General features: G+C 46.7%; 1 protein-coding gene across 1 annotated transcript in view; it reads left to right on the forward strand.

The window, feature by feature from the left end:
- The window catches only part of LOC128709854 (mucin-12), a 64,297-nt gene extending 47,566 nt beyond the window's left edge, over window positions 1–16,731 (forward strand). Inside the window, exons 4-5 of the mRNA XM_053804877.1 lie at window positions 10,320–11,066; window positions 15,041–16,731. Of these exons, the coding sequence (XP_053660852.1) occupies window positions 10,320–11,066; window positions 15,041–16,731 (2,438 nt within the window). The remainder of the gene's footprint in view (window positions 1–10,319; window positions 11,067–15,040) is intronic.
- The last annotated feature ends 286 nt before the right edge of the window (window positions 16,732–17,017 follow it).

Here is a 17,017-nt window from a genome sequence, read left to right on the forward strand (position 1 = left end):
TAGTTGTGTTTTCGGTGAGAATATGAGAAATGTTAAATATTAGGTTCCAGTAAAATCTTTACCATTTAAAACTTTCCTTGACAATAAGACAAATGACCTTTTCTTGCCGAGGTTTTCGAGTGCTTATTAATATCCCTAGAGCCTGACTGATAACGCAACCTCGGAATAGAAAACCTCAAATACTCCAGCGTCTGCACAACTGCTCGCCACGCGTAATCCAATCACATTTGCCATTCGCTTCGTTCTGAAAAATAAAGCCCCATCGTGGCCGGACCGACCATATGTTTCGCTCTGAACCACGCTCATATGCATGCTGCTGCAACCATCATCAGCACCGCTGCAGCCTCTCCCGCCCCCCGGGGTTGATCGTTTTCCATGCATGATAAAACAAGCAATCGGCGCTTCAAGACGAGACGAGCGCGGCCTCGACGATGCGGAAGCGTGCACGGGGATACCCGCGGGAAACCGAAAGCCAATCTACATAACAGCGAACCATTTTTCTCCGCGCCGTGGCATAAATCCACACTCGTTCACCACCCATGCCACTTTTCTCGCCTGCCGCCACCGTCCGGTTCGGCATCCACGGCAAGTTGACAGCATCCGGCCGTTCGGAACGATCCGACCCGTGCGACGAAAGTGCGCACCCCTCTTTCGATGTCCTTTTGGCCGTGGTCGGTCGCTGTGACCGCCATTGACCGGCGCAGGATCCATTGTTTACCGTGCGTACCGTCACCTGGGCCGGTCACCCCGTGCGGAAACCCACGGGAAGGATCCAATTTGCCAGTTTTTGGTACCATCTGGTATACCAGATACACGCGCGCCAAAAACTTTACAGCGCCTTGCGCCTTGCAGCAACACTAGCGCGAAAGAGAGCAAACGATACGCATTCGAGCGAACGAGTGTACGAGTTGGGAGGCTTGCAGAGGTGATTACTAAGCTGGTCGCAAGATGGTCGCTGTTTCGGTCACTCTCGGTGCACGATAGGCAACCCTCGAACAGTGGCCTTTCGTTCTCCCCTTACGCATCATTTCTGACGGACAGTTCCGCTTACTTACATCGCTGCTTGTGACACTTAGACACTAGATGTTACCAAGAGATTTCTTAGTTTTTTTTGGCAGTTATGTAACAGATAAAAGGTTATAAATTGTAAATTTTGCATTAAAGCAGAGGACAATATTTTTAAAAATCTTCCAAGTACCCAAACATGTAAAACGTTATTTCACTTTCACTCTCTTATTTTGCTCGGAATAATGTTTCAATTCTCTGAATAATTGTTTAAAAGAACTAATGTTACATGAAAGTGTGTTTCAACACCAAAATACATTAATCAATACAAGTTTTTATTGCTCTGAATATTGGACAAGTGTTGATATTTTTCTCTGCAGGCAGGTTTTTCAGCAAGATCCAATTGAAATGCATCTCGTGAAATGATTTTGCTTAAAAAACTTTAGTATTATGCTGTAGTGCCAAAACAATTTCTATCCAAACTTAAAAAAAATGTAGTTAAAGTTAAATTCTTGTACAGAATGAGACTTTAGCCATGTTCTTGTTGTACCAATTTCTGACACAGCAATACCGTCGGCAAGTTTCTTTTGATCACTATCTTTAAAGGACGTTCATCTCGTCGGTTTTTCTTACTTCACCCATGTCGTCTTTTTTCCTGTTTGCATGTAACTGTAATGAAAAGTACACCGGGTCCATTTGCATAATGTTATACCTGTCATCATTGTTATATGATGTTCTGTTTCGCAAAGCTGTAATAATTATGAACTTAACGCATCGCTGAAAAGACTTTTTTACCAAAAATAATTAATAATTAAGATCTATCGCAGCTTAAAAACACCAAAAGCTCATATTTTATATTTTCTGTACAAAAATGAAAAATCTTTATCACCTTTTGGCATAAATTTAAAGGTGCGTTTGATACAAGTAACACCTAAGAAACAGTTCGGCAAATCACGTTTCCCAACCAATTCAGCGCAAAAAAGCAACAGGCTGCTGTAACAGCAACAAAACCCCCGGCAAAGCAGACGTTGCTCCGTTTTTCCATGCGTTTTCTCCACCATAGACTAAACTCACACGCAAGAAGGATAGAAACTTTGCGAAGGAGCGAAAAACTGTGCAAAGAGCGGATCGAAGCAGCAAACAGAGAGGAAAGCAAAAAAAAGGAAAATAATCAACAAAACACAACACAGCACACACAAAAAGGAGACGCGTGCCGAGTGTCATTGCTGTGTTGACGATGATGACCTCAAACGTATATGAGAGCGGTTGGATACGGGCAGAGGAGACCGATATCGAACCAGAAAAAAAAATCATGCAAGAGAGATGAAGAGAACACCACAAGGAAAGAAATGTTTTCTACGAGCTGTGGATATTCACTCAAACTGTGGCGTGGAAGGGCAAAAAGGGGAGCGAGCAGAAAGCAGGGAGGCTACCTCTACAACCCCCAACCGTCCCAAACGATGCGGAGAGTAATGGCAGTGTTAGTGGTGGAATCAACGTACCCCAACAGACACATCGAAACCGCACGCACATTACAGAACGCATCAGGGGGAGCCAAAAGAAGTCTCCACAAAACTCTACAATGCGATGCCCACTGTATACTTTCCGTTGGTACGTGCGTGTGAGTGACTGCTTACAGTATTTCCCCTCTCGAAAAAGGCAACGGTCGGAACGCACGTATCGCGGCAACCCAGCGATTGCCCTGCCGCACGCATCATCCACAAACTTCCAAGTTCATTCATACCGTGTCGACCAATTGCGAGCCGGCGCAGTAGCAAGCTCGCCATCGATTGGTGCGTTCCGATCGTTCCCCAGCCCCCTCGAACTCCCGCGCTCCGCGATCGACCGCTGAAACCCGTTCGAAAACGCGGCACCTAGCACTGTGTGCGTGTTGGCGAGTCGCGCGAGATGCATTTCATTCATAAAACTCAACCGCTGCGACCGAACGCGCTTCAATACATTGCGATCGTTCCGCGCGTTCAGACACACGGGCGGTGGGTTTTTCGCTCCCGCAAACACACAAACCGAGCCACCTCGACGATTTTCATTCGAGTCATCTTCTCACGCCCGCACGCACGGGTCCGCCTTGTGGTTTTTGTGGAAAACTTCCGAGTGCCGCGACGCAGCAGCAGCAGAGGAAAAGCGTACAGGCCGACGCAGAGTAAAGGTTTGTCGTGCCTCCGTGGTGGTGATTTTCTTGATTCAGTTCGCACCAACCAGTCGGTCGGTGCGTGTCAGTTCGGAAGGAAGGCGTGAACAGTGAGCCCCAACACACAGTGCAGTGAAAACGAAAGCCAGAAAACCGAAGCATACCAAACGTGAACAGAAACGGTCCCTCTTCGGTGTGTCGACCTTCTTCTCGTGCGTTTTTAGTGAGTGAAAAATCCCGTCGGTAGTTCCTCACGCAAAGTGGGCAACCAATTCGGTTCGGCGTTCGGTGAAGCACAAACAGTGCAGAGAAAACAATCTTCACAATTATGACTTCAAAGCAAACGTAACGTAAAGTGTATGCCAAGCAGTAGTAGAACAGATGCAGTTCGGTGACGATGTGTTAGACTCACAAATCTGATCAACTCCCAGAAAATCTTACACAAAAGTACAAAGTGTCAAGTGTTGTGCAAAATTGTTACTACAAACTAGCAACGCGCCGTGTTATTGTATTTAAAACATTTGCCTGAAGCGCTCCTGCAAAAGTGTCTATCGTTTATGAATGAGTGAGTGCGGAATGTGAATGTCGTTCCCGTGTTGAATGTACCTGGCATCTCTTGGATCAAAAGAAGGGATGAAAATTCAAAAACATAACCCAAATCAAGTTCAAATCTCAACGCTCGGTTAGATAACGTTTTAGAGGGCAGATTCTACAATAATCCGGCGGTGAAGGTGACATAATAAAATGGTTCTTCTAGCTCGTGGTAGAAACGTTTCAAGTGCAAATAATATAATCCTTGTGCCATGCAAATATTTGGCTATATAAGCAAGTGTTAAACTGACCGCGATACGGTAGTGTGTGTGTTTGTTTGGTGAAAAAGGAAAATAAATAAAACAGCATCAGCGCAAAAGGTACAGACAAAACGCGCCCAACCGTTCAAAAGGGCAAAGTTCAACGTCAGTGCAGTGCATAGAGCAAACGACAGTGCGAATCGACCCCGGAAGCGCCGTTGCTTCCAAGCTGAAACGCATAGTCGTTTCAAATTTTCTTCTCGTTCCGGAACCGTTTCCAGGTAATGCGTAATGTATGGTTGTTTCTGGTGGCATATAGGAACCACTGTGATAATTCGTGTGCGGCTTGTACAGTGGTGCGGGTTTTTTGTTAGGGATGCAATTTTATCGTATTTGGTACTTTTTTCCGTAAGGACCATTAAATTCCCAACTGAATTTAGACCAGTTGCTCAGAACTTGTTATCGCCCAATGCCGGAATCGATTTATTTCTACCCCAAAACTGCACATACCACCACACCCATTTTGGGGAGGCAGAATGTTACCTTTTCCGTCGTAAGCACACGGAAAAAAACGGAAAGCCTTCACCCGGCCACGAACTTGGGTGCGAGCTTGCTGAATGTCCTGCTGTTGCTAGGACGAAGCAGAACGTTTGCGCGGCGATGGCATAATGATGATGGTGATGGTGGTAATCTGGAGAAAGGTTGCCCTTAGCAACCATCCAAACCATCACACTGGCGCTTGGGCTCGGTTGGCCGAATGAATGAAACTGAACTTATGAATGAAATTGAGCCGAGTTGGCGAACCGCGAAGACGCCCATCCCGACCCCGGCGATACGAAGCGGATACCGACCCTTATCCCTCGTCGCCGTACTTCGTTTTCGCAATCCATCCGGGAAAGCGCACGCAGCCGCAGTGAAGAATGGGAACCGTGGGGAAGGGTAAGGGGAGCAGATGAAGTTTCCGTGGAGAGGAGACTAGAACTGGATAACAATTTTGCAGAAGCGGCACGACAAGCGTGACATAACTTCAAGGTCGACCGTTCTGCGCATTCACGCGATTTTTCACACTCACACACACATACAGACGCGCGTAATGGCGCCCGGAAATTTCCCTCGATTGCTGGAGTCAGTTTCCTTTGAAAGGTCCGCTTGCCTTTCGTTGTTCCGTAAAAAAAAAAAACGTATTTCTCTCACTAATGAAACAGTAAATTTCACCTTCAGTAGGTCAATTGGTTTATATGAAAGAAACAATATTAAATTAAAAGAAATAGCGGCTTTTAATGTTGCTGAAACGTATATTTTCCTTTGGTGGTTTTCTTTCTTCTTCTGTCTTTTCCATTCAATCCAATCCAATCTGGTAAAGCTTCTGAAATTTTTAAGGAATTGCGCAATCCGTACCATTATCAGCTTGGTGTTTTTTCATACTCTCTCACCAAAAGTTTCTTTTGTCTTTTTGGAAACCCTTTTTTACATTCCTTTCTCAATCGCTTGTTTTTGTTCGGCTCAGAGAAAAAGGGAAACGATTGCACGGAAGGAAAAAAGGCCGGGCATTTTCATTCATAAAAGCGCGCCTGGGCCTGCTGCCGTTCGTTGTTCGATCATATCCTTGTGCGGTTTCGTTACGCTGACGTCACGGACTGAGCCTTAGGGAAATGTGAATGAGAATTTATTTTTCCGACCTCCATCATGACGGTGGGACCGATTTCACTTTTATACGTGATATGGGAAGCCATCGCTATTGTTCTGCTGCGAAATGTGTTATGTGAGTTTATTTTTAGCGAAAGTAATTTACAACATGAAACCACTTTATAGCAGCGATTTATTAACAACTTATTCCAATTCCATCTGTACGTTTGGATATAATTATGCCACCATTCAGAGTGCAACTTGCTACAGACACAGTGCGTTAAGGTTTTTTTTTTGTCATCGCTAAGGTACAGGAACGGAATGCTTTAAACATTGAAGATGCCATTTTGGCAGCTCATTACATGGTTGTTTTAATGCACGAACAGTCGAATAGAATGCTTATGCGGTCCGGCTTTAAGTGACACAAGAAGAGGAAAAAGAAGGGTTTGTTGCTAATTTTCAACTGCACTGGGAAAACTCTACCCAGACATAGGGTCATCCCGTTTGGAAATGGGAAAATGTGGACAAAAAACGCAAGCCGCATACCCAAACGGTAATGTGTGTGTGTTTGTGCCCGTTTTTACGATACGGCAAATGGAGCGTAGAACAAAGATTAAATTTCCTCGGCGTATTTTCTCACCCAACGTTCTGGACCTTCCCATCCGCCAAAACGTCATCATTTAGCAATCCGAGTCCCAGAATAGAATGATCTTCGGTCGTTACAGCCACCAGCTTTTCCACCATTCAGCACACATTAACCTCCATCATCCCCGGGGGGTGTTTCGCTCCGGTCCAGGATGGTTTGTTGGAAAATTTCAGAAACGCACAACCACAACACGACGCTAAATAAATCACAAACAAATACCGCTTCCACCGCACATGTTCCCCCTTGACTGGGTCGTGCAGATCGTGTTATGGGCGATGAATCATGTGCCGATTAAACTGCAAAATACACGCGATTTGTGATAATCAGGCGGTCAGCTTACTCCGCTCAACTGTTGTTGCGTGCCGGCGGGATTTCTGCCCATTTTTATGCATTTTTTTAAGATGTAGACCATGCTTATCGAATGGGTTTCACTTGGGAGCTATCGTTAAATTAATTTTCTTTTTGGTTAATCATTTAACGTTTGGTAGGGCCGTTAGTTTTTATCAGTGACATTAAATTAATTTTAATTACACAAAAATTTATAAAGAATAAATATGAAGAAAACAGTTGGTAATAGTCGACAATTGTTAGATAAGCTGTACAATGAAACGTTTATAAAATTGGTAAACTTCACCACCACCCATATTCGCAATAGGAAAACTGTTAAAAACATTTCCGGTACACAACCTCTTTTTGTCATTGACTGCTTTAGCGCTGATCGCTGATATGCTTCTCTGGCTGTGTCGTTTTCTCACGCCTACCCGTGCAGTTGACGGTCATCACATCGATTGGGACGAGAAGAGAAGAAAATCGTCTCGGAAACCACTAGACCCCGAATGTGTTAATGATAATTAACAAACACTATAACGACAGGACGTGGAAACACATCGGCTTAAGCGGTGTTCGACTGACAACATACGGAAGACAACAGTTGCCGGCCGGTAGCAAAAGGGCACATCGGCTTTTTTCACTTGAACCACTCATGTTTGTACTTTCAATTTCCACCAGCCAAGTAATCACTGGTTAAGGAGAATGGAAAGAATTGATAGGGCACTCCCGGGATTTACGAGGCGGCATGATTTATCGGTCATGTTTTCTTTTTCTGTTTGAATTTGCTTCGAGTCTAAGTTCTTAATTTTTGTTTATCTGTACGCTTGCAATTTTGAACGTAGTTTCTGGTCGAAGGGCTGTTGCGAGTGTGTTCGTTTTTCCTTCTGGAGCAACAAGTTATTTGTCCCCCTTTTGGTAACAATGCAGAATTATCCAGTGAGGTATTGAATATGTGACTAGTGAAGGAGAAACAATGTGTCGGAAATGTCCGGCAGTGATAAATATTTTTTTAATATGCTTATTATTCAAGGAATTCGCTGACACTTTGGTTATTATCTCCTGCCCTTCTCTCATTTACACAGTTACATGTGCGCATGTTCACCTAAAAGACCCGGCAACAGCTAACATCTAGGAGCCTGTCGACTAATATTTTACTTCTCTCCACCCAAGGCCATTTCGTCTAGGATGATTCCACAAATTTATGATACACAAAATGGAATGAATTCATTTCCTCAGCAGTGAATAATTATAAATATTTTAATATTGTTTTATTCAATATTTTATTTACTTTGAAGAAATGATAAACATGGAAAAGATCCATGAACTAAGCGAATAGGGTGAATGTGTGAGTCAATAGTTAAGGTAAATCAAAATTATCAGACAAATCATCCTATCTCTCGACAATGAGAACCGGTTATTCCAACCAGTTTGTACGATCAGATAAGCTTATCACCTTAGTTCCATGCGATAGAAAGGAAAATAATTCTCACTCTCAGGTGGTACCTTCCGATGTGTGAATATTGATCGTAACCTGTGGCTAAACATGTCCTCCCCGTGCATGCATCTTAGCCCCTTTCCATTCGAAAGGGACCACCGTACCGGCACCATGAATAACAAGCACAACGGCAACAAAAAGAGAATCAATCTGTTTCACTTAAATCTTATCTTAATCTCGGGTCGAAAATCTCATCCATAACCCTCCGGCCCGTGGACGACAATCTTGCAACAGGGAATGCCGTCGGCTTAAGCACTACTCGCCCGATGGTGTCTACCAGCCCATCGCCCGATCTCGGTCTGTCACATATTATTAAACAATACAATACAGGAAGAGACTCCAGGCGCAAGAGTCGGAAGAATGCACACCACCAACAAGACATGTTGATGATTTCATTTGCCGGTCGATGTCGATCGGTCGAGGCGGGTCGTGGCCGACGTTTCGCTCGTTCGCGTTGTTCATAATGCTTATAATCTCCAAACTGCACAGGGGGAAAAAAAGTCTAGCGAAGAGGTGTAAAAGCCCAAAACAGAACACCCAGCAGAAGGAGAGCACACTTGAAAGACAGGGCCCAGGACCCGGGGACCGCACCAACGCTCAGTAAAGAACCTAGACACGGTCTCGAGCAACCCGACCCAGGTGACCGATAATAACGAATCGGAAAGGCACTCAAACACACGTACACTGCACCCCTGGTAAGCTCGCTGGAATGCCGTACCCTTCATCATCAACGCCATCATCAACGAGTTGTCCTCCTAGCGGGTGGAATAAAATCTATAAATTTAATACGTTTATTTTGACACTTCTATGGCGCGAAGGCGCGCGCGCGCGCTCGTTCGCCTGAAGTCTGGTTCTCTCTCGCTGTTGTTCTTGTTTCTAGCCTGTGCCACCAACCAACCACTCTGCCTTCCTGCGCTCCTTTCGGCAACCGAGCAGCAACCTCTTGTCATGTCGCTTATCCATTCTTTTTGCTGGTTACAATCCAAAAACCTCTTTTTACCAACGTGTTGTTGCGTCCGTTTTGGACTATCAACCGTTCTTCATTCGGTTTCTTCTTGATTCTGCGTTTCCTTTCATACTCAATAACGTCTTGTTGAGTTCGTCCATTGCCACGTTCAGGTTCAATCCTATTGATGTTTTATTTTTATTGTATAAACATTTCCTTTATGTTCTATAAATTTGACTGTTCATTATAACATTTCTGCCCATGTCGACGTATACGCGTAGTGTGCATACACCTTGAAGAATAATTTGTTCATAAGCGTGGTGTCTTTAAGAAAAAAATCTTTCTGGAAAGCTTTAGCTTGTTACAGAGAAAAGGTCTGTTTTATCAATTCCAGCTGTCGTTGGTAACCAGCTCTGCCAGTAGCCAACAAACCAAATCATGTCGATTATCACTGCGTCAACCCTCATGAACCAGTGATCTTTCCCCCCACCGACATTGTCAACATCTGTAATGGCGATTTAGAAAACACAACCTCATTCCGAAATGTCTGGGCCACATTGGATTAGTAGATCAACACCACTAGGCCACACTTCCTCTACCAATTCGTCAAGATCACGAGTGTCATCCTTTTTGACAGCATTGAACAATTCACCATCTAACCTAACTGGGCACATTAATAGCGTCTTTGTGGGACAGTATGTTGCTCTCCGAAAAACCTGAATGGACCCGCGGTACCGAAAGGGACAAGACGCGCACAGAACTCTGAAGGGTGCAGTTTAACTTTAGATGAACAAAACAAATGTTGCGTTCCTATCGGATTTACCCCGAAGTCGTAACCGTACCGGCAACACTGCTAATGGCCATCCATTTATGGTTTTGGCTGCGTTGCGGAATCATAATGCTTACCCATGTGTTATGGTGCGCTCGCAAGCACACACTTGTAAAAGGCCACAATTGCAGCGAGAGCCGACAGTAGACAGCGCGGCCGCGGCTGAATTAGTTGCTCGTAGTGTCACGGTGTCAATTGTTTAATGACATTTAATTAATTAATTTTCCCTCACTGAGCAAACACGGACGGGATGGAAAGGGAGCAGTGCAGGGAGCCTTGTTTGAGTTCTAGTTTGTGTACCCATCGTGCAGGGAATAGCGGAATTGATCTCCATTGTAGCCAAAGTGATGGAGATCCGTGAGGTCATTGTGCATCATATGGTGTTGCTGTGAACAATATTTGCAAAACAATTTTCAGCTATTGAGATCGATCGTATCGATGGAATGTGACTGTAATACGCAGAGTTCTCACCTTTCTTCATTATCCGTTTCTCTTCCGATAGGTGGCGTTGCCCCTGGACCACCAGCAGCTGCCATGATCATGGAAGGGCTAGAAACGTTGGTTGCGCCATCGCATCACACATTCCTGCTGACCGAGTCGGCGGCCGCAGCACACTTTAACGTGCTGAGCTTCGATACGTGCGGCCTGTTCAAGACGGGCACCACGACCACCTCGCTCGGGTTGAACAACAACAGCACGACGACACCGAACAACAACCATCACCATCACCTGTATCACCCGTACCATCATCAAACGGCGGTCAGCACTGCGACTGCCCTTGCCCACCATCAGCCCCACCATCACCATCATCATTCGGCAACGCAACAACAGCAGCAGCAGCAGCAACAGCAGCAGCAACATCAGCACAATTCATCCGCCAGTACGATTGTTTCGTCTTCGGCAGTTTCATCGGCGATAGCCAGTGCTGCCAGCTCGACTGCGATCACTACGCACACGACAGCGACGACGAGTGTAACCGCATCACATACATCCCACGGTCACAGCCACCATCATCATAATCATCCCCATCTGAGTCTGCTGAGTACCGGTGGGAGTGGCAGCGGTGCTACCGGTGGCGCCGGTCATCACTCGAACGATAGCTCGACCCTGCACTCTGGTACCGGTGACGATCATTCGCAATCGCAAACAGACGCACAGGCCGGCGATCTCAATACACCCGTAACCACCTCCGGTGACATCCCGTCGTTCTTTGGGCCATCGACGGTCGTAGAACCACCGCCGATTACCGGTAAGTTTCATGATCATCATCTCGCTCAGACTTCCTTTCCAACGGGACGATAGCATTAGACATTGGTATGGATTATTTTTTTCATCCTAGTATAAAGCATATCAAGAGCACTTATTTCCTACTATGGACAAAAAGTTAAACATAACTAACGTTTTTAGAATTGGCCTCGAAAATCATTAAGCTTACGACTCTCCCGTTCATTCCGTCAGCTAGAAAACCTGTTCGCGACTGCCACATTCTCTTGCTAGAACGTGGTTTCACACTTATAAAATAAGAACGCTAAACCACATCAAAAACCATTCATTTCGTCGGCATCACACCCTCCGCGCTGTCGGCTCTCGACCCAAGCCTAGCTGTGTGGTCCTTCCATCGGCGACGAGGCTCATTAACAGCCCAAGATTAATCAGCGGACGTTTATATAAATGTCCCAACTACCGAAAACGGTAGTGACCGATTCCGCACCGATTCTCCAAATCAGATTCATTTGTTGTGTGGTTTCCTTCCATTACCGCCAACCGATTTTACCCGCATCATCATCGCTCGGTAGCTTTGGTTGATCGTATGGCAGCGTAGAATTAATGGAGACTATCGGAGTGAAGCTCACCGGTTTAGTAGATCGATCGGTTGAACGAATCGTGAAGGCTTGGCCACGCCACCAAACCAGTAATCCGGCAATCACGAAGCGTAAGATACGCAACAGGCAACGAATCATCGGGTGAAGTATGCCGACGGGGATGAGCCGTCCAGTCGATAAATAATAATCCGCCGGAAACGAAACGAAGTCAACCGGGAGTGTCTGGAGCAGGCGTGTATTGCTGCGAAAGAGAGCTTCATTCGGTTGAGTTGCGCGACATTCGAAGATGGTAGCATAAATCAGCATTATGTCGGATCACTATGCTCCCGCTGGCGGTACGTGCTGCTAGTAAAGGTGGTAGAATAACGGATCGTGTACCGTAGGCAAGCCACAAACTTATGCCATAAGACGGCTTCTGGTGTGCAGAAATTCACCTAGACGAGCTATTGGACCTTGGATGACAATTAAACGCAAAACGGACTTTGATTTTTATTGTGCACGATATACCACAGCTTTCTGCGGATTGGCATTATTAGCACCATTTTCTTGCCCTAGCCCTATTACCACCCATAGCCCAAAAATCAAATTAAACTCTTTCGAGAATAAGAACCATCAACACAAAGAATCGTTGACAGCAGTTAGAATTAATGTTTGTGCCGTATCGCCCATCAACCGAAAGCAACGGCTATGACATTGACATTCGAATGAGATCCCCGATGTCCCGCGTCAAACTTGAAGGTGTTATACCCTTGCCAAGAATGCTGTGCGTGCTGGCCCGCACAACTTATGGTTCCATAAAGAAAAGGAACTGAAACACACGTCGACAGATCCAATCCCTCGCGGTACGATACGTGCCTTGACAGGGCAAACGATGAGCATGTCAGTGATGCTAAGCATTACTTCGATTTGACACTAATGCTATCGAACAAGCCCGTGCCCCAGAGTCTGTGTCGCCGGAGGGCAAACTCACACCTTAGCTCCACGCCCCTGACAAGGGCGACTAGCCGACTGGACCGGGTAATTCCTGCACCAAAATTCTCTCCAAAGAGCCTCGCACCAAACCTGCCAAACACAATCAAACACCGCGGGGCCAGTTCAAAGGTGATCAGCGATGGGCGGATAAAGGAGAGAGCGAGAGAAAGACGAAGAAAAAACCCCCAAATCACCACGCTAATCACTATTTCCGGTCATGGTTGGGCGAGTATTCGGCCAACGTCGTTGGACCCGACGCGAAGCGTGCGTGCGTGCGTTAAATCGACATCATCATCACAATATTGACTTATGCACCCTCTTATGCGATCCCGTCGCGGCCGTGTGCGCTGTTGTTCGTCCTCGTTCGATCGTAGCGATCGGCGGGATACCAGCCACCAGGGGGGATAAGACCCAACCTTCCCATTCCCGTGTGCCAAAGCGAGTGAATACAAAAAAATGTTATCTCTTTTGCTCTCTACCTTTCCCTTCAACGATCGATCGATCGGCGATCGAGGCGAAAGTACCGAAAACATAAATTACGCTATCAGCATAAATTAACCGCTGCCAGTCGTTGGTGATGTGGCTGATTGCATTCACGGACTATGGTTACGGACTATATCTACGGTGTTACCCCAACGCGGTTGCTGTAGATCAAAACAGGCTGTACAAGAGTTGTGGATCGTGCAACTGGATCATCCGTGCGTCGGTTGAGGGCCAACCCAAAACATGCATGCATACAAACTTCTCGCTTAGCTTATTTCATCACGTGCTATGCATTTTCTCTTAATCTTTTCGAAGTATCTAAAGCATAGTGTATAACTTCCAAAGACAGGACGAATATTGCAGGAGTATAGAGGCAAAACTTATCAGTTTTTTTAACTGGAGATATCGTGTTAGCGATGATACAAACCGCCGGTAACGATGGCGCATCCTAAAAACAGCTGGAGCGAAACCAATTTCCAAAGCGTCTCGCAAATACGGCAACAAATATTAATTAGAACCTTCCAGCGTTAATTAGCAATTTTTGCTGATTTATGTTAATACGGTAGCCGAAACAGGCCATGCGTAAGCAACGAGTCATTCTGGCGTCCGTTGGATCGTTTGGCGCTTGTGGGTTTCTCACCACGAAACACACACACAAAATGGAATCCAATCGTGTATGATCATAAAATTATCCTTAAACAACCCCTTCTGGACAAAACCAGCAACGGTTCACCGTCGAATTCATCAGATTGGCTACCAAACGGGAGAGGAAGAGTTGTATTGAACGGGCATGTAAAAATGAACAACAAAACAAAATGTTTTTGCCACGTGATGACCTAAACTGGTAGTAAAATTCGGTTTGCCACCTTTGCTTTCTTCAGCATCGTTCAAAGCGATGAAGAATTGGTACAATGTATGTTGTTGCTAATACACAATGATTTATTAAATGGTTTGAAGGTTTCTACCAAAAAACAAACCCTGCGGGGATTTTTCTCTAACCAGTACCAAAAAGGTATGCTAAATATTTCCGTTCAAACTGCTCAAATGTTGTAACGCTGATCCTATCTGTTATGAGGAAACATAACCCGCAAAACTTTTCAATGGTAACGAATAGAGAAAACAGTCATCGAAATCCAAGAAGGAACCAATTCAACCAGCTCAGAGTAAAGGCAGAACGAAAAACACCAATAATGATTGTGGGTGCGATTAAAATTTATGGTTAATTTATGCAAACCATGACAGCATAAAAGAAACGAGCTCACCGTCAGAGTGAGTGAGACGGCAATATACTTCTAAAGAACAATCGACTAAGCCACACACTGAAACATGTGATCGAGGAGAATGGGGATCGTTTGTTTTTGATCGTTCCATATTCTCGATGGAAGTAAAGCACCCAAACCATATGGCTTAATTGTTCGTGGTTTACTACTCTAGATCCAAAGGATCTGTGGCGAACCGACTACAAACACTGCCACAACAACTACCACACACGGCATCAGAGCCAACAGCAACAACACAGCAGGAAATTCACCAGCGCATCAATAGCCATCCGAGCAGCAATTCCCTGAATTCAGTTCCCCATCCTGCAAGGCGTCAGCGCAAGCAGTTGCATGTTACACAGTGCTATAATTTCCGTACCAAATAAATATATGATAGCCTACAAAACACTTAAACATATTCATTGGCTACAGATCTAATGAAAATTCTGTACGATTTGTTTGCAGATTGTTATAAAACTTCTTCCGAACTGACATTTTTAAATAAATTCGTATCGTTGCATATGATTCACACAAACCAAACACCGGACCACCTTGAATAATCATTCAACCACATTTAACCTGACCTTCATGTTCGTCTCTACGCCATCGGGTTGGCAAATGCGAAACGATTCATTCTTAACACCAATTTCTCTTCCTCTGTTTTTCTGTGTCGTTGCGTTTTGCAGGATCAATCGAATCGGACGATCTCTCGCTGGAGCCACAAACGGTGTCCAGCCCGTGCGTCAGCCTCTGCAGTCCCACCAAGCAGGAGCGCAGTACACCGCAATCGATCGCCAACGAGGAAGAGGCTAGCAATACCAGCAGTACCAACACGATGTACCCATCGTCCGGTTCGCAGCAGCAGCATCAACAACAACAACAGCAGCAGCAACAGCAACAGCAGCAGCAACAACAGCAGCAACATTCACTTCACGGACAGATTCGCGTTGCCGGTTTGGCCAGCGTCACGGGTGGCGCCGACATGCATCACGGCAGCAACGACGGTGTCCAATCGTCCGATGCGATCGAGAACAAGATCTCTTACCGGGGCATTTTCACGTCGAGCGCTAGCCCCAGCATGGGACTGCAGGCGGGCAATGTGATGCCAGGATCGGGTCAGATGTCACCGACAGCCGGTTTGGGTCCGGCCAGCTGGGGTTTGCCAAGCCCCGACAAGAGTCTGTTCCAGGCGCCCATGTTCGGTCTGCTCGGACCGCAAGCCACTAGCGCATCACAAGGTGTTTCGGCTACCTCACCATCGATCGGCCAGCACCATCAGCACCATTACGGGACTGGTGGCGATGAGCGAGGTCACAGCCACGGGCACGGTGCCGGTACAGAACTGCTCGGACTGAATATGGACTGTGCGAGCATCATTCTGAAGCAGCCACCGAGCTACAACAGCTGCGTCGGATCGCTCGACATGCAGCAAAGCCAGGACATGCATGCGTACGGTCGCCAGGGCCAGGCAGGTTTGGGCATGAGCCAGAAGTATCAGTGGTTAGACTCACCGGTAGACCCGTACGTCGGTAGTCCGCAGCACGGATCGGTCGTCCTGCCCGGACCCTCGTCTACACCCATCTCCGTCGGGCCAATCATTCCGAAGCAGGAACCATATTCCACACCAAACGCCTGCACGTCCGATTCGAGTCAGCTCGGTGGGTTGACACCGGCCCAGGCCGCCCAACAGGCCCAATATGCCGTCCAGCTGGCTGAGTACAACCAGGCCACCAGCAAGGGCCATGAGATCCTTTCACAGGTCTATCAGCAGAGCACGATGCCGCTGAAGCTTGTGCCCGTCAAGCCACGAAAATACCCGAACCGACCGAGCAAGACACCCGTGCATGAGCGTCCCTATGCCTGCCCGGTAGAAAACTGTGACCGACGGTTCTCGCGCTCCGACGAACTGACCCGACATATCAGGATCCACACGGGACAGAAGCCGTTCCAGTGTCGGATCTGCATGCGCTCGTTCAGCCGTTCCGATCACCTGACGACGCACATCCGTACGCACACCGGCGAAAAACCGTTCTCCTGTGACATTTGCGGTCGTAAGTTTGCGCGCTCGGACGAGAAGAAACGTCACGCCAAGGTGCATCTGAAGCAGCGCATCAAGAAGGAGAAGAATTCCGGCGCCGGAGGTAGCAGTGCCAACAACAGTGCCTCCAGTGCTCATCATACCCACCACGCTCAGCAACAGCAGCAGCAACAGCAGCAACAACACCACCATCAACAGCAACACCATCAGCAGCAGCAGCAGCTCGGACATCACGCGGTACATCCAGGACTGCACGCGCATCACCTGCTCACGCATGACGATCTCACCGGTATACCGATCGTATCGTCCTCATCGAACCCGGCCAACAGCAGCTTGTAGACCGAGCTTTCGTCGATCGATATTATGCGATTGAATGATCCCCAGATCGAGCTAGTCCACGACGATCCGTTCATGGGCTACATCAACGAAGATACCACCGCCGAAGACACGTCCGAACCGAACCGAAACGGAATCACCGAACCTGAGCATCCGAACGCTCCAGCCACTCCACTAGCGATTGTGGAGGAGGTGGAGATGTCCGCTGGTGACGACGCAGATCCAGCAACGCAACCAGACCGGATGGACATCGACAATTCGGAGGAAGAGCTGGACGTTGGTGAAAACA

Source organism: Anopheles marshallii, chromosome 2 (genome assembly GCF_943734725.1).
Source record: "Anopheles marshallii chromosome 2, idAnoMarsDA_429_01, whole genome shotgun sequence".
Lineage (NCBI taxonomy): Eukaryota > Metazoa > Arthropoda > Insecta > Diptera > Culicidae > Anopheles > Anopheles marshallii.